This window comes from Talpa europaea (genome assembly GCF_964194135.1).
Source record: "Talpa europaea genome assembly, chromosome: 7".
Taxonomy (NCBI): Eukaryota; Metazoa; Chordata; class Mammalia; order Eulipotyphla; family Talpidae; genus Talpa; species Talpa europaea.
Window position 1 is genome coordinate 122,393,151 of NC_140074.1, and position 22,822 is coordinate 122,415,972.

The window sequence follows — 22,822 nt, forward strand, 5'->3', positions numbered from 1 at the left end:
AACAGTTGTTGCCCAAGTACTTAGGTTCCTGTGCACCAGCCCTGGACTGGACAGAGGAATTTAGGGACAGAGATCGTTGAGCCCTTTCCTCTGCCACTTCTGCTTGATTTCCTGCTCAGTCATTGAATCTGATTTGGGCAAAAGCTATGGTTTCCTGTTAAAAACATTTAATAATGGGTGAAATTTTGCCCTTGGACTTATAAGTAGCTAACAATAGTTCAGCTTTTGTGTGAGATCCCCTATCACAACAACCTGTTATAGAGTGAACCCATGTGGAAGAGTGAAGAGACTGAATTCTGAGAATCAAATGCCTCCTCACCCAAAGCACAAAAATAAAAATATTTTCAGAGGCAGAGAACAAAATTACAGGGATCCATACCAAAAGTAGGTTTCTATTCTATTTTCAGTGACAACTCTTAAGCAAGTTCTTGCTTTGCAATTCAGCTTCCCTTCATAGAAAACCAGATTTTTCTAAGAACCCCCCCACCCCTCCCACCCCCCACCCCCCCCACCCCCGCCAAGAGTGCTTTGGGCTTCTTTTGTGGGCTGGCAAAGAATCCAGATGGGCCCTCCTCCTTGATATGAACCCTTCAGCTGATGTCCCATTCCTTGCCTTCCCAGACTCAGACCATGGAAAGGAACAACATCATTGACTTCAAGGCTTTAGAGAAAGAGCTGCAGGCTGCACTCGCTGCTGATGAGAAGTACAAACGGGAGAATGCTGCCAAGTTACGGGCAGTGGAACAGAGGGTGGCTTCCTATGAGGAGTTCAGGTTGACTTAATGCTGTTTTTCTCAGTCCCTCCTGATATGGTGCACTGTAGTGGATAAGAGCATGTGCTTTGAAGTTAGACAATTCTGGCATCAGTCCTGGCCCTACCCTCGCTATCTGTGTGCTCTTTAAAAAAAAAAGATTTATTTATGTATGCATACAAGAGCTGGGGTACAGGCCAGCAGTGTGGGGAGGTGAGAGGATTCACCAGAGACAGAGTGGGGAACAGAACAGGCAGACTGACTGAAATACACCGCTGAGGGGAGCAGCGGGCAAGACAGGAGAGGTCTGCTGTGCCATGTGGGTTGCTCCCTGGCTGGCCAGGGATCAAACTTGTGTTGCAGAGTCTGCGGATTGCTTCATAGTGCAGTGCTTAACCCCTTGCACCGCCAGGGAGGCCCTATTATCATATTGTCCTGAGAAAAGTTTCAGTCTATAAAATGCAAAGTCCAGTCACCTTGAACCCACAGAAAACATTAACCCCATCCTCCAATCTGTGTTTTGCCCACAGGGGAATTGTCCTTGCATCACATCTGAAGCCACTGGAGCGGAAGGACAAGATAGGAGCAACAATGACTGTGCCCTGGAATTGTCACAGTACTCAGGGAAAGACCTCCCAGGATGAGATCACTGAAATCTCCCAGGTAGGTGAATTTCAGCCTTTTCAGCCCAGCAGAACTTTCTGCTCTAAACCTCCAATCCTGACTTCTTACAACACATACTTCTTCCTTACTTCTCACATTAAGCTGCAATCCCAGAAAGAAAAAAAAAGCAGCTGATGGTGAGGCTGAGTTGAACTGGATAGAACAAGTCAGAAAAGTGGGCGAGGCAGATCCCCTTCAGTCAGTCCAGGTCATATTTGGGGTTTTTTTTTGCCTCCAGGTTATATGGAATGATGCTGTGACAATGTTGGGAGGGAGACAAGGCTGTCATACCTTGAACACTCACCTTGGCTTCCTTTCTCTCTTCCTGAGGTTTCTAATCATCCCCTTCACCCTGCTCAGAGTTAAATCTGACTTACCTTTGTAGTACAAGGTTGTGTCCACCTTCAAAAGAAGGAAAATCCTGGTATAACTGAGAATCTCAAATCATGGCCAGAGTTCCTCGGGACCCTCTCTCCCTGTCCCACCCCTAGGTCCCTCATCTAAAAATGAGGCCCAGAGGGATCGTTGCCTTCCCAGTCCTCAGAGAGCAGTACATAGCTGAGATCTTCTCCCCTCAATCTGAACTCCCTCTCCTTCCCTGTGATCCAGGAGAAAACCCTCCTCCAGCCTGAGACCTCGGCAGAGTTCTACCGTGACTGGCGGCGACATTTGCAGAGTGGACCAGAGCGCTACCAGGCCCTGGTACAACTTGGGGGTCCAAAGCTGGGCCGCCTCTTCCAGACAGATGTGGGGTTTGGACTTCTAGGGGAGCTGCTGATGGCCCTGGCAGATCATGTGAAGCCGGCAGACCGATCTGTGGTGCTGGGCATCCTGGACAGTCTGACCACCACGGGGCGCTTCACCCTCAACCTGAGCCTACTGAGCCACATGGAGAGACAGAGCTGCAGAGACTTGTTTCAGAAGCTGCAGGCCATGAGTGTCCCCAGACCTCAGCAAGAGGGGCTCAGTCAGGAGCAGCCTGGTGGACTCCAGGAGGAGGAGAGCCTATTGCAACAGCTGCAAGGGCTATACCAAGTGGATTGACAGGACCAGCTACCTTCAGAGGCCCCCATAGTCACAGGAAGCTTTTTTGGTAGTCTTCTTGGGGCTCTGCAAAACTGTAATGACATACCCATACCTCACTCCCTTCTCAGCCTGAAATTTTCAGAGCCAAAGCAGGAATCAAATCCACCCCCACCCCACTCCAGTTCTGATCTGTGTGGTTCCATGGGGTGGTCAAGAACCCAAGAAGTTGAAAAAGTTTTGCTCCCACCTTTCATCTGCCAGTCCTTTAGCCCACAGCCTGAGCCACGCGTTCTCCCCCACCCCAACACTGGCCATCCCAGTTACAGCGCCGCTCCAAAAAATGAAAAAGCACATTTGTCTTCTATGGTAGACAAATACTGATCTCTGTCACTCTTAATAAGAGTACTTTTTGAAAAAAGAATATTTATAACCCCCAAACAATGGATGGACATGCAACTGACAAATGTTTGAATGCTACCTTGTTTGAGGTGCACTATTTTCCCCCAGGGGTTGAGCTGCTAGGCAGGTTGGGCCTAAGAAAGCCCCAGGCCATCAGCTCAAGTCCAGTCAACCACCAAGTCTTCTTCAGATGTGCAGGTGCAGATGTCATTCCTTCCCTGGTACTCTCAAGGGGAAGAACTTTCCACTGTGCTGGTGAGGCAGGGCCTGCAGCAGGGAGGCAGAGTTCCCTCTCTGAGCACCTGGGCCCTTGCTTCTCATATGGATATCCTGTGAACCATTCTTGGGCAAGTGCCAGTGTTCTAGAAAGGGGAGAGAGAGCCAAGTTCTAGAATGGTTATCCCTCTAGGAACCATAGGTCACATCTGGAACATTAGAAGGGCAGCTTGTACATCAGCTGGGAATAAATTGCTGAATGTTTGACTGTTTGCTACAGGCTGTTGCCTCTTTTCCTGCCTTCTTAATTCCTCCCTCATATAGATGGCTCCTCCTGGCAGTGGTTTCTAGAAGTCCATAGACCCCTAGTTACCTTTCCCTCTTGCCATCATGAACCTGGCCCATACCACCGTGCTCCTGTGGATGTTGGGGACCCTCCAGGCCTTTGAACTCGTGGAGAAGGAGAACATTTTTCAGAGGACGCCCTGCCCAGCTTTCCTGATGTTTGACAATGCAGCCTACCTGGCCGACATGAGCTTCGAGCTTCCCTGCCACTGCAAGCCAGAGGAGGTGCCTGCCGTTGTCTGGTACTACCAAAAGCATGTGGGCAGCAGCCACACCAAAGTGCTGACAGACTTTGATGGACGGGTGCTGACAGAGGCAACCCAGGTGCGTGTGGGCAGCGACATGCTGGTTCGCTTCAGCATCCGCATGTTCAGCCTCTTGGTCTTCCAGGCCCAGCCTGAGGACTCGGGCTTATATTTTTGCGGCTCCAGGAAGGGGGACTACTTTTATGCCTATGATGTGGACATCCAGAGCAGTGAGAGAATGGTGGCCACCTTTAGAGACCAGGGCCAGGAGCCCTTTGAAGATGAGTACCATGGGAAACTCCACATCTTCACCACCTTCTGGGAGTGGACCCCCTGTGACCGCTGTGGGGTACGTGGGGAGCAGTGGCGCATTGGCCTCTGCTATCTGCAGAGCCCAGGCCTCTCCCCGCGCTTCCGTAACACTCTGCCTGAGGTGGTGTCCTGTGGTTCTCGGGCTGTGCCAAGCAAGCTTCAGGCCAAGGTCAAGGACCATCCACCCGAGTTACTGGTTCGGAGCTGCATGGTGCCCTGTGAGAAGACGGAGAAGTTCCAGAAGGGCATAGTGGCTATCTTGAACTATGTGTCCAAAGAGGGCAGCCGGCCCTGGGTGCCGCAGGTACCCATTCAGTTCCACAAACAGGTGCTGGGCCATGGACTCATAATCTCCTGTCCCGGGGCCCGGCCGGAGCACGCCGTGGCCTGGGACAAGGACCAGCAGTACCTCTATCGCACACAGTACCTGAAGGGGGTCAACAGGTCCATGAGGGTGTTCATCGACCATGGCAACCATCTTCACATCCGCTTCGCCCAGCTGACTGACCGGGGCATCTACTATTGCTGGCGGCAGGGGGTGAAGATCGCTGGGTTCCGACTGGGCATGACATCGCGAAGGCGCCACCGAATCTCTCTCTCGGACCCTGAAACTCGCTCTGCCTTGACTCTCACCCTGATAGGCTACCTGGTCATCACGGCTATCTTTGTCACCATCCACCTCTGCCGTTGCGGCTGTTACTTATTTCCCTCTTGTTCTGGCTTTCTCCCTAGGATTTCTCTCCCCTGGCTCTGAACACCGGTTGTACTTGAATGTGTTTGTTAAATGATACCCAGGATGCCAGGCTGGGATATGTGGCAATGGGTGTGGACAAGTCTGTTAGTTATCACCTACTTCCCATTTTCATGAACATGTCAGGGATGTGATCGTGACGGTGGAGGAGGCCTGAGGCACATGGGAGGTGGGGAACAGAGGCTGGGATAGACATCCCCATGTGCTCGTGTGTTCTGACCGCTCAGATCGGGGAAGACGTGAACCTCTTCTGTGTTGAATGGCCTGTGTTTGAGATGCTTTATTTTCTTGCCTTTGAGGGTGGGCAAGTAGGTGCTGGTTGAATTGGGGGTATCAGTGAGAAGAAGAAAATCATGGAGGAAGCTTAGGTAAATGTCCTCTTTGTCTTCCCCCGCAGCTTCATCCTGGCACTGCCAGGTAGAAATCACAGGTTTGGGAGTAAAGGTAAAGATGAGACTAGGGGAAATGGCTGGAAAGTGGAAATCATATCGGATTTGGGGCTTTCCTGAGAGATTGCACCCAGGTGAGACTAGGGGTGAGAAGAGGGGGTAAGTTGCAAAGGCCGGTAGGTGGAGGGGTGCCAGGGCTGCCTGGGCAGGTGGGCTCCCAAGGTGATCAATCAGAAGCAGGAAGTTGGGTCTTGTTCAAGGCCACTTTCCACTCTCTTCCCCTGCCCCAGCCTCCCCTGAACAGATCAGAGTCTACTCTAGGGAAGGTTCCAGCAGATGGCTTTATTTTTCCTCAGTGCCTAAAGGCAGTAACTGTATCCTGCAGGCTAGCAGTGGTGGGTGCAGGCAGGAGTGGGAAAGGTACCAAGTCTTGAAAAGAGGGAAGAGCTCTCACTTTCCCTTCCCTCTGGCCTTAGTGGGGAGAGGGAGACCCTGAATGGGCCCTCTCAGCCCTAATGCTCCCCAGTCTTCCCTGGAAAGCAGAGCAGGCGCTCCCCCACCTCCAAGCTGCAGGAACACAACCCAGGGTCTTCACTTGGCTCCTGCCTCAGTTTCCTGAATTAGAAAATAGGGTGCTCCCTAAAACATGGGGGTGCACTTCATGTTTCAGTTAGAAGGGATCCTAGGGGCCCTGGTTTAGGGAAAAGCCGTGGGTCACCTCGGGTTGGAGAGGGTCGGCTGCATGGCAGTGGCTTTACCCAGCGGTACTTGCTGGATTTGGGTGGGGGGAGCAGCAGCTGCTGGGGCTCAGAGGCCTGGGTAAACAGGGATAATGCCATGAGGAAGGGACCTTGAGAACTGTGACAATTGTACCCTGAGCTGTGGACGGCAGCCCTTTCTCTCCTGTTTCAGCATCTTCAAGACGATAAATCACTGTCTTGATGACCCAGAGACCAATGTGTCACCCACACCCCCAGCTCTATGTCCAGGGAGTCACCCCAACTGCCTCCTTTACCCTCTCTCCTTGCCCCACCCCTTCAGTCTGTATGGGGGAGTCCCCCTCGGCTTGACCTCTCTGTGCCCACACCTAGGAGCCACGGCGGTCCCCTTCTCCCTCCCCTTCCCTCTCCACTTACACTACAGCTTCCCCTAAGTGCTGAGCATCAAGCTCCCACATGCCCACCGCATGCCCACAACATGCCCACAGCATGCCACATGGCAGCTCTGTGAGGCTGAGATGCACGAATTATCACTCAGGAGGCTCTTCAGGGATCTGAGCAGGCCAGGAGCTCCGTCTGGTGACTAGCTGGCAGAGTACCCCCACCCACCCACTCTCTGGGCAGGTCAGTCCAGAGCCAGCCTCTGGCCAGGCTACACTGCTTTCCCCTTCCTGTCTCAGAATCTCAGTTTTCCTCCAGCAGCCTGAGGAAGCTCCAAGGTGCAGTTTCTCCAGATGCCCCCAGAGACCCCCAACTCTGGCAACAGTTGCCATGACAACAGGGATTAGGACACAAGAGGGTGGTTTATTAGATCCCCTTGCCTCTCCAACTTCTCTCCCCACTCCCAATTCTAACCCAAGCTGCTGGCCACGCACCTCCAGACCATCCCTTTGGGGAGAGTGTTCTACTAGTTGGAGTTTCTGGGTGCAGTGTGGATACTGTCTGACAGGCCTGATGATGGAACCCGGAACAGAGCTGGCACAGAGATGGAGGGAGCAGGAGAGCAGGCAAGGGGAGGGGATGCAGGGATTAGCTATCAGAGAGGAACAACTATCCTAGCTCCTGCTGCAGGGCCCTCCAGCTGTGGGGCAGGGGCCACTAGGTGGGCCCCCCTCACATCATGTCCTTGTGCTCCTGCTTGGACTCCTTAATGACCTGTAGGGGACAGAGAAGGTGCACAGAGCAACAGCTAAGCACGCACAGTGACCTGGCCCACCACTGCTAGGCTATGTGATGCTGGGTAAGTCCCCAGCCTGGGTCTGTCTTTTCTATAACAATATCAGGAAACACACCGCCCCACCCCATCCCACCCGCCAATGTATCAATCAGAGGGGAAGATGCCACTTGTAAATGCCCAAGATGGGTGAACTGATGGTGTATGATGAGCTAGCACTGTGGCCTGATAGGGGAGGGGTAAGACTGAGTCCCCTCTTTCCAGTCCTCTGGCACATTCCTTTGGTCAAACTGGAAGTTGAAAGTTGGGAAAGGAAACTGCTAACTTTGATTCTCTTTTTTGCTCTCCAAGTCTGGCATTGGGGGAACCTCAATCTGAGCATGAGAAAAGGGAAAGCCCCAGTCAGGACCCCAACCAGGCGCTTAGACACCCAGACTCCCCTTAGAACTGCCGGTGGAGGGGCTGGTGCCTGGTTTCCTTTCCTCTTCCTGAGTCTCCCTGGGGAGCATTTGTGAGTTGTGGGGACCATCTATGTGCCAGCGCCTGGTTTCTTCCAGAGTCTGGTCCCCGAAATAACTGGGGACAGCCAGAACCCAACAGGACCAGAATTCCAGGCCTACCCTCCTCACCTCTCCATCCCGCATCTCCACGGTCTTCACCACGATGTTCCTCTTAAGGTGGCCTTCTGACATGGTCTTGGTGTCCAGGCTGGTTTCTGCAGGCATGAAGAGAGGTGGGCTCCTGTGGGCTCTCAGGCCCTAGACATCCACTCCCACCCCAGCTTCCCTATCAACCACACACCCCAATCATGAGTAAGAAAGGGCTGGAAAGATGCCTGCCCCAAGTGCCCACAGTGCTGGGCAAGCCCTGGCTGCTATGTCCAGTGCCACACCCACTCTCCTGGCCTGGCTGCCTCCCAGCCCCTCCACAAGCTCTCGCCTGGCACCTTTTTGACAGCCCAGCCCCAGGCTCTGAAATCAGGCAGGCCAGAAGTGGAGTCTAGGCCAGTCACTAATCAGCCACATGACTCAGTTTCCTCATCTGCAAAATGGCGGTGATGCTGCCACTTCTCTGGGCCCGACTCTCCCTCTGCTGTGTGGCACTTGACAGTAGTACCTCTACCTGGTCCTCCTGATAACCCTTTTTATGCTGAACTGAGCCCTGGAAAAGCACATCTGCTGTTCCTAAATTTTCTAGCCCAGAAGAATTTTTTTCCTTAGCAAAGAATCACTTAATACATACAAGTAAGAAGGGATTTAGTACCCCCACCACAGAGAAGAATATAACATGCCACACCCACTAATATTTAAAATCAAGAGAAGGGAGCATAAAACTTTATTCACTGCAAGAGCAGCAGTCCAGATGAAAGTAATCCCCTGGGCTGAATCAGCACTGAGCCAAGCAGTGGAGCGTTGCGGGTGGAGAATCAAGCAGTGAGCCTGGCGCTGGGGCTCTCCCAGTGACAGGGACGAGGAGAGGCCGGGGCTGGCATTTTCTTGGAGGCCCCAGAGCACCTCATCTGAGCACCCAAGGACACTTGAGCACTCTGTCAGTTTGACCTACATTTACCCTGTGCCAGGTCCTGAAGGGGGCCCTGAGGGGCTGGGAAAACAACAGACTGTTGGCCCTTTAGGGGAAACGTGGGAGGAGGGAGCCCTGGAGGGCAGGGAAATGGGCCTGGTGAGGCAGACTCCCTGTGAGGCTGAGAAAAGCAGCGCTGTGTTTTTGTTTGAGAGGCAGCCGCTAACCCGAGAGAGCCAGAGCCGGAGGGGCTCCATTTACAATCTGGTGAGCCTGTATTGGTATAACTTGTATTGTGAAGCTTTTGAGATGTCTTGTGACCTTGTGACCTTCCCCTTCTTTGGTGCTTTTGCCCCCTGTAGTGACAAGGAGTTAAAAAAGACAATACATAAAACACTCAGATGGCAGAGATGGCTCCAGGATCTTGGGCTGCGGGCAGGACAGAGGTTGAGACCCTCACCGGGTTCTACAGTGAACAGGGTGCAGGATAGGGGGACACAGGGCGCGGAAGGGCAGGAATGGCTGCTATCCCCACTTGGAGGCCCTGGACTGGTGTGTTCTGACTGGAAGCTCTGCCATGGGCCACAAAGGCCCCCAAGGAGAGCCCGAATCCCTTTGCCTTGGCCCCTGCCCCAGGTCTGAGGGAGGGGGGCAGGGAACCACCACCTTGAGCACCAGGCCCAGCTCCACTGACCTCGGATCTGCAGATTGGAGAAGGTCTGCACAGGAATGGTGATGCTGAAAGACAGCAGAGGCAAAGGGTGACCTGCTGTCCGAGGGTGTCCGGACGCCAAGCTCTGGTTCTGTGTGTTATGGTGACAGCCTTGGGTGCTCTTCCTTGCCAGGAAAAGCCAGCCCCACGGCCTCACTTTCCCCAGCAACCAACATGCTCCCTGGAGTGCCAGGCGTCCACAAGGGACTTGGGTGTTACCTACGAGGGGCCACCTCTGTTCCAAGGAGAGCAGAGGCTTGGGGGACAGCAGAGGGGAGAAAGGTGGTGAAGGAAGTTCCCAGGAGAGCGAAGACATCAGGGGAAAAGAAGGGCAACCTTGGTTGGAAATGGGGAGTGACCCGCTTAGTTCAGGGTGTGGTGTGATGCAAGTCCTTGAAGGTGGGACCTAATCAACATCGGTTAAATCCATTCATTCATCAAATATTTATTGACGGCCGACTGTGTTGCGCAAGCACCGTGCTGGGCGATGGCGTGGGAAGGGTCTGGACACCCCGGGAAGATGCAGCCAGGGAAGGGAGGAGGCAGCCGGGCAGGGCAAGCAGGGAGGTTCCCTAGAGCGGTGGTCAGGACTCACCGGTTCTCCTCGCCCTCCAGCAGTTTCCTGTAGGTGGCGATCTCCATGTCCAGGGCCAGCTTGACGTTGAGTAGGTCCTGGTACTCCTGCAGGTGGCGGGCCATGTCGTCCTTGAGGGTCTGCCCCTCCTCCTCCAGCCGTGTCAGCGCCTCCTGGTAACTCGCAACTTCCCGAGCATGTCGCTCCTCCTGCTCACGCATCTGCCTTTCCAAGGACTCGTTCTGTGGGGTGGAGCCCGCGGTTCCCCCAGCACTGTCAAGCGCCCCACTCCCACTGAGAGAGACTTTGAAGTGTCTTCCTCTTGGCTCCCCGCCCCCCCTCCCCGCCATTGCCGGCCTCTGCCTCTTCCTCTTCCTCTGTACTCCCCATTTCCCCCCAAGCTCTCCCCCACCCCTCCTCTAATTCTGCCCCGTCTTCCTGAGAAAGTTTCCAGAGCCCGCCCCCAGTCCTGGTCTCTACCCCCGGCCCTTTTCCTCTTGCATCTTCCTGGGGTGGCAGGTCAGCTCCCTGACTCCCTGGGTTCACCAACCTCCCTGATCTACCATCCCCCAGCCTCCAATTCTCCCATGCTCACTGTGCCACGCAGGGACTCGAGGTCACAGGTCAAGGCCTGCAGCTGGCGCCTGTAGTCGTTGGCCTCGTGCTTGGCCTGGCGGAGCAGGTCGGCATTACGGGCAGCAGCGTCAGTCAGGTCTGCAAACTAGATGGGAAGAGAGTCCTATGCTAAGGGGGCAACTGTGGCTGCATGTGGGATCACTGTGGGTCCCTGGGAAGGCAGAGCCCTGGGAAATCAGGTTGCTGTCCAGGTGACTCCCAGGACATTGGCCCTGTGTGGGATTGTCCCCTGTGGCCCACGGACGGGGGCACAGAGCCATTGCTATGTCTCTAACACCCAGTACAGCTCTGGGTCAGTACGTGAATGAGTGAACAGTGTTTGCCCCAGAATCCAGAGCTTCCTGCACTGGCAGCTCCATCTTTAGGACTGAACCCTCTTACCCCCGCCACAGACAGTGTGCTCTGGCCAGCAGAGCCCTGGTTCTCAGGGCTGTCTCTCCCCCAACTTGCAGTGTGGTCCCCAGTAGCTCCATCAGGACAAAACCATGCTCAGGGCCATGACTGGCTTCTGCCAATCACACTCTCAGTTCCAAGACCTGGGCAGCCACAGCCTGCCAGTTTGGCCAAGCCCAAATGCCCTTCCTTTCAAGATCTCCTCCTGGTGGTCCTTACACTGCATATAAATTCTGCCCTGCAGTGTTCTCTAGGGGTGCCATGTTTGGGTGCACATCCTATCTCCCTCTGTATCCCATCAGCACCTGGCACACTCTATATTGAGTACAGATACTCAATAACCCAGGACACAGACCACAGAGGCTTCCAGAACGCAGGCCCCCAAGTGAGCTGGCCAGGGCTAGAAATCTAGCATTAGTATTTAGGAGCCATGTGACTTGGGGCAAGTTAGTTAACCTTTTCTGGACTTCAGGTCTCTCGTGTAAGAATAGTACTGACTTGGGCCTCCCTGGTGGCACAAAGGGTTAAGCAACGCACTGTGAAGCAATCCCGAGCCTCTGCAGCATGAGTTCGATCCCCTGCTGGCCAGGGAGAAACCCACATGGCAGAGCAGACCTCTCCTGACTTGCTCACTGCTCCTCTCAGCAGTGTACTTCGGTCAATCTGCCTGTTCTGTTCCCCACTGTCTCTGGTGAGTCCTCTTTCACACACACACCCACATCTCTGGCCTGTACCCCACCTCTTGTATGCATAAAAAAATCTTAAAAAAAAAAAAGAATAGTACTGACTTCATAGTAAGAGAATCCATGCAAAGCACAGCACCTAGTAAACAACAATGGTGGCTAATAATAAGAGTAGCAGTAGCAGTAATAATAAGTACTTATTGGAAGTGAGTGCCCATGTGACCCTGGAGCAAGTTGCTCCACTTCTCACCCAAAGATTATGTTCTCCCAGCTTCCCCCACCCTCCTTCCAAAATTCTTTTATATAGAGCCAGGAGGGCTGCCTGGAAGAGGAAGACTGGCCCACACTTAGGGCTACCTTAGATCGGTACCACTCCTCCGTCTCATGCATGTTGCTGGAGGCCACTGCCTCATACTGCATGCGGATCTCTCTCAGGGCCGCTGTGAGGTCTGGCTTGGCCACATCCAGCTCCACATGGACCTGCTGCCGAGTCAGCTGCTCCTGGAGCTCCTGCATCTCCTGGCCAAGGTGAGAGAAGGGTACCAGGGCTCAGGACCCAGGCTGCCAGTGGGGTTTCCCTGCAGCATCACGCCTCTCCTGCCTGCTCCTCGGACATGGATGTTGGGTAAGGGAAATGGGCAGTTCTTGTTGGAGGAAGTGGTGTGGCGCAGGCAGGGCAGGTAAGCGGGGTAGTTGGAGGCCTCCTGGTGTCTAACTCCCAAGCCCAAACAGGAGCCTGTTCTCAGGGGAGAGTGAGTGAGTCTCTGCGGTGGTGTCCCTGTGGCTCCGATTCCGTGGGGTCATTGATTCTGAATCCATCATCTGAGGTCAGAGTTCAGTGCGATCTTTCTTAAAAGAATGACACTCATTTAAATGAAGACAGGTGATGCGGGTGGGGGGGTTGAGGTCAGAGGGACTTAACTGTGTGACCTCAGCAAGTCCTATAACCTCTCTGGGCCTCAGTGTCCTGTGAAAAGGAGATTAGACTGAAGGTCACTGCTATCACCCGGGTCTGTAGTGAAGACAGAAAGCCCGAGGCAACAAGGCCTGTTGTCATCCCCACAAGTGTGTGTGTGTGTGTGTGTGTGTGTGCGTGCGCGCGTGCGTGCGTGCGCGCACCTGCACAATTTACCAGGTGGGAACTGGGGAAGCTCTCTTGCCTGTCTCCATCTTTGTCTCTGTCTCTTTTGCTGTCTCTGTCAGGCTCTGTTTCTTTCTCTTTGTCTCTGAGTATCTCTCAGTGTCAGTATCTCAGTTTCTGTCGCTCTCTCTTGCAGTCCCGATCTCTATGTTGTCCTTTTCTTTCTCTGCCCCGACCTTACCTCCTCGTGAACCTTCCTCAAGAACTGGATCTCTTCCCCCAGGGACTCAGCCTTCCGCTCCAGATCCAGACGTGCCAGAGTGGCTTCATCTGCCTCCTGGAAAAGGGGCAGGTTGGGGGTGGGGGAGCAAACGGCCACTCTGACCCCAGGCTCCTCCTCCCCATTCCCCAGCTTTGCCTTACCCTTCCTTCTGGAATTGTGGGGAGCAGTAATCTGCTTTGGGGGACTGGGCTTGGGGGCTGTGTTTGGATGTGCTGCCCACAACCCTCTCCTCCCCTTGCCCCTCTCCTCCACTGCCCAGACCTGTCGGTAGGCGGCCAGATTGTTCTCAGCCTCCAGCCTCAGGTTGGTTTCTTCCTGGAGCCTGGAATGGGAGACAAATTCCTGGGTGGAGGTTCTTCTGAGGGCTCTTGGATCCCTGCTCCAGTGTTCCTGGAGGTGGCAGCTAGAATGATCCCCTCCCTCACACCCTTCTCCCCCCATGAATTGTAGCGTGGCAGGAGAGGATCACGGGCGTTCTAGACAGAGGCCTTGCCTAGAGGGTGAGCAGACAAGGGACTTTGGTTTAATTCATTACTGAGGGGTCTTATCAGGGTTGGTGCACCTGCTTCTGCCCGCACAGGCGCGACCCGATGTGCACTCGCTGCAGCGTGTACAAGCACGCAGGCCCTCCTGCACTTGAGGGCACATGCACTTGCCCTGCCAGCTCAGCTCAGTGCCATGCCCCTGGGTTGCCTCTGACCTTTGGAAATGGGTTTTATAAAGATCCCCGCTTCAAAGCTGTGCAGTTGAAGTGCCTTTGCTAGGGTCACATGCTGGTGATAGGCAAGTCCCCTCTGTTCTGAAGCCCGGCCTGCCTGATCGCTCCCCTACTTCCTTACCCAGAGTTTTGTCCTCATGCATGCCAACCTTCTCTTCCATTCCTCACCATAGAGCCCAGGGCTCAGAATAGGTGAGTGCCCTCCCTGTAGTGTGATGAAGCACACAGACCCTGCCTGCTGGGGTCCCTGCTGGGGAGGTGGTGAGAGCACCCAGGCTTCCTGGCAGAGGTTTTTGGGAATGAGATTTCTGAGGCTCTGGGCTTGTGGGTCTGTTCCCTCCCATCATTTGGGGCGCAAACACCACTCTCTTCTCCCAGAACTGGGGAAACTGAGGAACAGGGAGGCAGAGCCTCCTGCCTGAGACCCTGCAGACCTGCAGGCACTTTCTCTTGGGGGCTCAGTCCTCCCTGCTCATGAGGCCCCTCTCCCCTGGCCCTCTCCTCACTTCTGCTTCAGCACTCCCAGGTCCAGCGCCAGGTTGTCCCTCTCCACCTCCAGCCGGGCATTGGTGGCTGTGAGTTGATCGAGCCGCAGCCGCAGCTCCCGCAGCTCAGCCTGGTAGACATCAGCCAGCTTGGTGGGCTCCTTGGCTCGCAGCTGGTTTAGCTCAGCTGCCAGCACCTTGTTCTGCTGCTCCAGGAAGCGCACCTTCTCGATGTAGCTGGCAAAGCGGTCATTGAGCTCCATCATCTCCGCCCGCTCGCTGGCCCGCGTCTCCTTGAAGCCGGCATTGAGTGCCCCAGCCAGGGAGAAGTCTACCCGGGCCGGGAGTGGAGGTGGCGTTCGGGCCAGGGAGAGGCGGGTGGCGGGCCCCAGGCGGCGGCCAGCCGGGCCCCCCACCACCATCTCAGAGGAGATGTAGGAACGACGAGTGGCTGAGGTGACCCGTCTCCTCTCCATCCTGGCCTGGCTCTGCTGGCTCCGGGCGTGTGCGGGCTTTATGGAGGAGTGGGCCAGTCAGATGCTGCCTGGGCTGCCCTGGCAACACCCGCTGGCATAGCCTGAGGGGGTGGGGCTGGGCCGCAGTCCACCCTGGGGCAAACCCGCTCACCCCTCCCGGGTCACTGTGCCCAGAGGCAGGGTCAGCACAGAGGGACAAACAGGCAGGGCCTGGTGCCAGGTGCTTGTTCTGGGGCCCTAACCACTGGGCAAGGAAACCCTTTCTCTCGGAAGGTGGGTCAAGAAAGGGCTAGAACAGATGACCTATGACCTGCCTTCCCACTCTTAGAGACCCTAACCTCGTCTTCGCTCACCAGCAGTCCTTCAAGTGCCTGCTAGATGTTGGTGATTTGGCAAACAACAAACCTCCTGCATCCCCTCAAGGAGCAGCCCATACTACAGTTTCATTCCCACCTGACTCCTGGTGGCCTCCCCTTGGGTCACAGATACCCCACATTCCTGCTTTCTTCCCGTTCCTGCACTTCTGGAATTGGCCCCAGCCCTTTGTCTGGAGGGCCAGCCGGGGCCTCTGTCCAGGGGGAGAGGAGAGAGGGAAGGTGGGCAAGAGGAGGCGGACCCACTTCCTGGGCCACTCACACCCCCACTTCAGTCCCACCAGGCTCCCCCCTTCCTTGCTCAGCCTCACTGCACCCCCTCCCGGAGCTGGCGCCTTGACAGCTCCACAAAGCAGTTACGAATGAGCTGGCTGCCCCAGCACCCATCTTTGTCCTGCAATGCCCTGTTTCCCTGGTCACCCCTCACCTCACTCACTCTGGAGATTTCTCTCTTTTGAGTTCCCACACATTGGGCTGAGAAGATGGGAAAGGCCTCCAGGGTCCGTGGATTTGGGAACCCGGAGTCACCGGGTCCAAACAGGAGCCTGGGTTCTGTTGCCCCTCAAGGCTTCAGATGCGCCCACCCGACCCACAGGTCCAAGCCCGAGCCAGGCCCCTCCTCCTTCTGTGTCCTTGAACTTCTGGGAAAGAGGCTGCCTCCTCTCCCGCCCCCGTGCCCGCTGCCTGTGCTGGGCACTTGCTGAATGGAGCCTTGTTCTCCACCGCCAGTGAGGGCGCCACACTTGAGGCAGCCCACAGAGGGCTGTGCCGTTTCTATCCTAAGATGTCAGCCTATTACGCGGGGTACGGCCCCAGCCCCCTGCTCAAAGAGCTTCTCGGAAAGCATCTGAGGAGGGCTGGGGGGCAGTGGGGAGCAGGCTCTGTGCCCACCTCTGACCATTGTGACTGTGCCAAGGTGAGTCATCCAGTGGGCATGAGGGGAAAGCCCTGGGGTGGCCAGCCCAGCCCCACCGGGTTGGTCTCTAGTGCCCAGACAAGGCCTGGCTGCTCCCCCTTCCCCAGCTCTCAGGGCTCCTGTTTGGGTAGTGCCAGGTTGTGGAGATGCTGTCTCCTTGGGTGTGTCACGGGCTGCTCACCAAGGTTTCTGCTGTGAGTCCCAGCACAGAGAGGAGGGACCCACATCTCTAGCCACGTCTGACCCCTGGAGCCTGAGCCATGGGTTCTCCTTGGGCAAGGGAATCTTGAGGAAGGGATACCCAGTGACTTTTGATCCTGCTATGGGTTGGGGAAGGACAGGGGACATTAAAAGGAGAGCAAGACTGAGGACAAGTCTCAGTTGTCCCAACTCTCACCTACGGCTGGGAGCGGCCTGTGTGGCAAGCAGCAGTGTCCTCTCTCTGTCCAGTTGAAATGGATGCAAAGCAGTTCTGAGGGGAGAGGGTTGGGGAGGGCTTGTGTAGGGGCTGGAAGGGCCAGTGCGGGTTCTCTGTGATCCTATGCAGACCTGTAAAGGAGAGTCCTGGAGCCCTCAGTGGCTTTTCAGGCTTTTATTGACATTTTACTAGGTACATGGCAGGCAGGGGTGCCGGGGCGGGGGGGGGGGGGCAGGAGGCTGGCAGGTCTCCTAGCCCCCTGCAAATCTTCATTCTTTCTGGGCTCTCCGGTGTTCTCTCGTGGTCTCATTCTCTCTCTTCTGCTTGTTCTCCTGGCATCCTCGTGACGCCGCCCTTATAGGTCCAGTTTCAGCCCAGGTGTACCCACCTACGTATGCCCACACCCCACCCCAGGTGCCCGCCATCAGGCATGCATTCAGGACCACAGGGATCTATCATTAATCCTAATGGCGGAAGGGCAGAAAAGCCTGACAATCATTTACCCTACAGCTTGTCAGAGAGGCCCAGAGACTTCCACCCATGTATGTGAGACAAGGCTGGCTTCAGCAGCAGATGGAGAACCCCTGCCCAGCCTTCATCCACCTCCTTAGGCCCCTTGCTCCACCTTCACCCCCACTCTGACTTCAGACACATCCCCACGCTTAGCCCCTAGCCACATAAAGATGTCCAAGGAGAACCAAAGAAGTAGACACATTCGATATCGTGGTTGTTTGCCAAACTTTCATTATTTTTTATTACACATTGTTGAAAAATCAGCAAATGCAGATAAGTAAAACAACAAAAAAATTTAATTAGCCATAATTTTGCCACCTGGAGATAAATACTACCAGATTTTTCCACGCATACAAATTCATTTTTTGGAGAGTGGGCTTATGTTGTACAAATTATTTTGTAATTTGCTTTTTTTTCACTCAATATGTTGTGAACATCTTTCCATATCAATATTTATCAACATCATCATTTTAACAGCTGCATGGTTTTCCACTATAGGCATTAATTTAATCAAGGCCTATAATGGGCTGTTATATATCCTCTCTCCTAGATTGTTCTATGATGCACATCTGCCCCAATAGACACAGCTCCCAACCTCCACTACCACCCGCACCCTCCAGGCCTGGCTGAAGACCCGTGCAATGGGATGCCTCCTCTCCGTCCCCTATCTGAGGGGCTCAACATCAGAAGCCTCTGGCCAACCCTGAGACTGATGCCTGGACTAGCCGGCAGAGGCTGAGGGCCATGGGGAGAGAATGCCTGGATGCTCCTCCACAGGGCTCTCAGCCAGGCCTCACCCCTGCTTCAAGCTGAGGTAGGAACAAGATGCCTTCCCAACCACCTGCCCCTCCCCAAGCATTAGAATTTGCTAGGATGCCCTCCTGCCTGTGGCACTGTAGGGGAAGGAATGGACACGGTGCAGGTTTTCTAGGATCCAGTAGACTGGGTAAAGGAGTTCTGGAGTCCTCAGTGGTTTTTTGCAGGTCTTTTATTGGGATTTACCAGGTACACAGCAGGCAGAGGTGCTGGGGGGCCGGGAGGCTGGCAGTCCTCCCAGCCCCCAGCAAGTCTTCATTCTATCTGGGCTCTCCGGCCTTCTCTCAGCTTCTGCTTCTCTTGCTTCTCTCTCGGCTTCTGCTGGCGTCCCCATGACGCCGCCCTTAAAAGCACAGTCTTAGCCCAGGTGAATCCCATCTACCTATGCCCACACTCCACTCCAGGTGCCCGCCATCAGGCATGCATTCAGGACCTCAAGGATCCATCATCTATCCTGATGGCGGGAGGGCAGAAAAGCCTGACATTTTCTTCACCCTACAGGCACCCAAATGCCTCCTGGGACAGACCAACATCACGTACCTGGCCTCAACCCACACTCAAGGTGCCCAGAGTTTTCTGAACTTGCTAATCTCTAAGACTCGATTCTGTTTCTTGACTGCTGCTTGAACCCCTGCCCCTCTCCTAGTGCATGGCACCATGGTGGTCCCCAAGCTTGGGTGGGATCAGGAGAAGGTAGGTCTCTGGTGCCCACCTGCTGGTGATCTCTGCGTGAGTCCATCCATTTTCCGCCCAGCCCTGAGCAAGGGAGCTGGGTCCTGGTGGCCACTAGATGGCAGTGCTCGGCCACCCAGGTCCCAGCGGCCTGCCGGCCACCGCAGTTCAACTCCGGGAGAAAGCTGTTCTTACAGCTGTAAACTTTCTTAAATGCAAACTCATATCACCTGAGGGGTCACTCCTTTTTGCTCTAAGTTGCCCCTGTCTGCTCTTGTAGTGAGCTCTAGGGGAGAGGACAAGACCCAGGCCCCTCAGTACCCATGCGATCTTAGATGACCTCAGGAACATTCTAGTCTCCATTTTCACATCTGCAAAAGGGGGACTCACCATACTTCCAGGGCAGTTGTGAGAATAAAATCAATGAAAGCTGGACATAGTGGATGCTTGGCAATCATAGCTTCCATTTAACCACCGCAGCCAGGTGTTAGCACCTCTCTACCTGCTAGCATGTGACGCTGGGGCTGAAGGGGTGGCAGCCAGGTCTTCCAGAAGGCTTCGATGGGGGTGGGGCAGGGCAGTGTGTGGGCCATCTCTCCTCTTAAGGGCAGCTACCTGGCGTGTGAATGGGACCCAGGGGGCAGCAGCCAGGGGTGAGGGGGTGGGAGACAGGACCATTTGTCCCCAGATCACCAGCCGTTGGTGGCCTTGGACAGGCCAGGGGCCACATGAGCGTTGTCTCTGGCTGCCCCTAGCACACTCAGAGTAGCTGTTTTCCAGCTGGTTTTCCCTCCCAGACTCCCTGAGTAGGTGCTGCTTCCTCCATCCTGACCTGCCCCAACCCTGGACCGGAGACCTACAGGGCCTTCTGGCTTGAGACACCCTTGGTGGGTCAACTTCTCCCATGGGTGTGCGTGTCTTCTGCCTCTCAGCCTAAAAGGGACTTCTTGATACGGGTCTTCCCATTCGAATGGGCTCTCCCTAAGGGTAGGGTCAGACTAAGGCACCCACAGGACAGAAGCCATCCTCTCCCCTTGCATGGGAACTTCCCGAAGGAGGACCCATGGTTTAGTGTCTGAGAGCAGTTCCTTGAGGACAGGAGTTTCTACCCTGGCAGTTAGAAGTGGCTGCCACAGGCCAGGGCAGTTGTTTCCCCACTCGCAGCCTGTGCCCAGCCAGGCTCTGCTGGTTAGAGCCTCCTTCTGTACTCTGAGAGGGTACAGAAATGTTCCCGGCTGAACCCCCAGACTCCTACCTTTCCTCTTCCCTCTCATGCTGACCCCTCTCAGCATGTCAGTGGAGGCATCAACTCACTCACCTTCATGGACCCAGGGGTCAGGCTGCTGCACTAGGGTTAATAAGCTCAGGCCCTTTCTCTCCCTTCTCCCCTGCAAAGCCAGGGCCCACTCTATCCAGTGCCACCTTCCAGCCTCCAACCCCGAGATCGGTTCTTTAATTGCTTTCCCCCAATCTCCTCTGCTCCCTACCGTCTCCCTTCCTGCTTGTGTCCCTCTGGAAGGGTGAGTGGTGGGGACAAGATGTGTCCCTGGTGGGAGCAGAGAGCTGGTGGGCAGCCAGTTGTCTTCAACCCAGTGTCCTTCAAATGGACAGTATGATCCAGGGAGTGGGGGTGGGAAGGCTGCAGGTGAGCTGAGGGCAGCCCTCGGGGTTATCAGAAAACAAAGCTGTGGTCTCCAGGCCTCTGACAGTGACTTCAGTCCCTTATACCCCCAAAAACTCCATCCCAAGCCCTCTGAGCCATAAGCCAGATTCTCTCTCGGAACCAGGATCCCCCAACTTTGCTAAAAGCCAAAGGGACATTTCCAGGGAAACCTGGGGACAGATGAACAGGGGCCTGAGAGGCAGGACCTCTGAGTTAGTAGTCACCAAGGAGGCTTCCCACGTAGTGATGAAGTCCCCTGAGAGGGATCAAGCTGATGGCAGGGTATAGGGGGACCCAAAGGGGAAAGCCCAGTCCCCTGCCTTGATCAATACTAACACTGATGGAGATTTAGGTCTGCACTTAGGTGATAGGGACAGATGCCATTCTGATTTCCGGCATGAAGGGAACATGTATTATTCTATGTTTGCACCTCCTGGCACTGAGTCTGGCAGGAATTTATACTCCAGGATGGGTTCAGACCTGAGCTGCAGGCCTGAGGTGGGAAAGGAGGGGGTGTAAAGGGTGGGTGGAAGGGAGTACTTCTAAACTCCCAGAAGTGGAATGAGGGCCCCCAAGGTGGAAGGGCAGGGCGAAGCAGGAAGTGGGGCCTTACATCAGGCTGGGCCTGCAGTGGACAGGGAGCCATTGATCTCTTTATTTAGGACAATCCAATCTCAGAGGCTTAGTGGCTCCCCCCAGAGGTCAGCTGGGAGCTGGCTGTCAGCTCTCTGACCCCCTGCAGCCCCTGCCAGCTCCCTGCCAAGCTGGGACCAGCCAAGCGGCCTCCTGGCGAGCAGGATACCAGGCAGCCGGCACTCTCTGCCTGACCTCTCCTGATTGAGGGCAGAGCCACACGTGCTTAACTCCATCGGCAGAGTCTGTGCATTTAACGGGTCACCTGAGAGCACATTTTGCACCACAGAGTCACAAATGTTTGCTAAGCAAATGGCCAGCTGCAACACATCCTTGTCAAGAGTGACCTCTTCCACTTGCAAGCTGCCCCCAGCCCGGGCACATTCCACCCGGTGCCAGGGACCCTGTTGTGTGAAGCTTGCCCTCCTGGCCCTAGTTACCAGCCGCCTTACCGGGTGCTTGCTACCTCTGCCCTTGCAGGGGTGAGGTGGACAATCAAATGAGATAATATATGGGAGGGCCCCAGGAAAGGGGGAATTTATTCAATTTGAATCCACCCAGCACTCAGAGAGGCCTCATGAGGTCAAGGTGCCACGCCAGGCCGCTGGAGGCTACAGATGTGAAGCTGTGCCTGCCGCTGTGGGAATCCTGGCCCACAGGGGAACAGAAACTCATTAAGACTAATTGGAGAGGAGGGAACCCCAGGCACTCGGAAAGAAACGATGCCGGTTTGCTTCTAAAGGGAAGCAGGTTGGTGCAAGGCACACATCCAGACCCTGATTTGAATCCTGGCGCTGCCACTTGCTGGTAACTGGGCACGCTTTGCCAGTCTTCCGGGAGACTATGTCCTCATGACACCTCCTAAGGTTGTGCAGTTTTACGAAGCTGCTGCCTGCAGCCGGGAGGTGCTCCTCTGTGTATTCTCCAAAAAAACAAGTCAGATCTGGATGGGGAGGGGTTAGAGGAGGGGAAGGCTGCTCCCCCAGAACTAGGGACTCAGTTTGAAATTAGCAGCATTATTTACACACTATTCACAATGTGCTAAATACCATTAACATGTTTGTTTTCAGAAACAAGTTAAACAGACTCTGGTAATTTTGTTTACACTATTAATTCATCCAGTCAGCCATGTCTTCCTGGAGAGACAGAGGTAAATCTGTGTTAAACTGTCACAATCCAAAGGAGTGGAGGAAATCATATACAGTGTTGGAAACCAAAGTTACCTTAATTAAAGAAAAAACAAAAAACCCAAGCCAATCTGACCAAGAAACAAATGGAGAGGAAAGCCAGGAACAGGGGAGGGGAGCCTTTCCGGGGCCCTGGGACGAAGATTGCTCTGTGTTCTAGCCAATTGGAACTTGGCCTGGAGACCCCCTAACATCTGGGGACCACTAAGATGTTCCCCCTAACAGGGATCCTATCAATCCCCATCCAAGGTTATACGTGGACAGAACAGGCCTCTCGGAGAAACTGCCTCCTCACTGCTCAGGAGCAGAGGTCCTGCGGGAGGACAGGGCTTCAGGGGAAGGGGCTGGAGGTCCAGAGCTAAGAAGGCAGGAGCCAGGACGAGAAAGTTCTCTAGACTAAAAGTTCCTTGAGATCTTGAAGAATGGGAAGAAGAGAAAGGAGAGGTGTTGCTATCCTACCAAGGTAAAAGACACACACCAAGGTTGGAGAAGGTTGATTCATTATTGTAATAAAAATATTATCTCTATATCTACATATATAGATGCATATATGTACACACACAGAGAGGCCAGCAGTCTATCAGTCCAGGTATCAACAGCTCATATCTAGAGGTTAGCATTAAGGAGGAATTTCCAGTTCTTCACTACACTGCTTTTTGCACTGAGTGTATCCTGTTTTAAACAGTGAAATCAAGAAAGCTACCTTCGTTTAGAAATCAGGGCACCACCACGTCTGTGTCACCACCAGGACAGAGGCCGGGGGCTGGGGCTCCTACTCTAGGCTGGACATATTCCTTTCCCTGAAGCAAGAAGGGCCACACCAGGGCTCCCCACCTCAGCCCCATACCCTCCTCAGCTGAGCATTGGCTGTGACTGCACAGGGTCCTGTGTTAGACTGGAAGGTGGGTTTGGGGACCAAAACCCCCAAGAGTCACCTGCCTCGAGAGAGGGTCTTATAAACTTGGGGAGGTGATGGCAGCGCCCTTTAAAATGGCAACATGTTAACCATCGCAAATGAACACATACACTCCCAGAAGTGAGTATAACAAGAGACTACTGGGGAGAATAGCAGAATGA

At 54.6% G+C, this 22,822-nt stretch overlaps 3 protein-coding genes across 4 annotated transcripts; 2 read left to right on the forward strand and 1 right to left on the reverse strand.

Moving 5' to 3' along the window:
- Positions 1–630: 630 nt before the first annotated feature.
- Positions 631–2,459, forward strand: DNAAF19 (dynein axonemal assembly factor 19; the record flags this gene model as incomplete). Its single annotated transcript, XM_084237743.1, has 3 exons — positions 631–773; positions 1,283–1,415; positions 2,025–2,459. The coding sequence occupies 3 exons, from the start codon at positions 631–633 to the stop codon at positions 2,457–2,459; spliced, it is 711 nt and encodes a 236-aa protein (XP_084093869.1).
- Positions 2,460–3,446: 987 nt separating this feature from the next.
- Positions 3,447–4,791, forward strand: FAM187A (family with sequence similarity 187 member A; the record flags this gene model as incomplete). The annotated part of the gene is made up of 1 exon (XM_084238679.1): positions 3,447–4,791. The coding sequence occupies one exon, from the start codon at positions 3,447–3,449 to the stop codon at positions 4,710–4,712; it is 1,266 nt and encodes a 421-aa protein (XP_084094805.1). The 3' UTR covers positions 4,713–4,791.
- Positions 4,792–6,930: 2,139 nt separating this feature from the next.
- Positions 6,931–14,568, reverse strand: GFAP (glial fibrillary acidic protein; the record flags this gene model as incomplete). Of its 2 annotated transcripts, XM_084236219.1 has the most annotated exons (10): positions 6,931–6,972; positions 7,621–7,706; positions 8,740–8,868; positions 9,207–9,250; positions 9,820–10,040; positions 10,394–10,519; positions 11,868–12,029; positions 12,833–12,928; positions 13,136–13,196; positions 14,099–14,553. In XM_084236219.1, the coding sequence occupies 10 exons, from the start codon at positions 14,551–14,553 to the stop codon at positions 6,931–6,933; spliced, it is 1,422 nt and encodes a 473-aa protein (XP_084092345.1). The 2 variants fall into 2 exon arrangements, with proteins under 2 accessions (XP_084092345.1, XP_084092346.1); XM_084236220.1 differs by lacking the exon at positions 8,740–8,868 and having other exon boundaries at positions 14,099–14,568.
- Between the last annotated feature and the right edge of the window lie 8,254 nt (positions 14,569–22,822).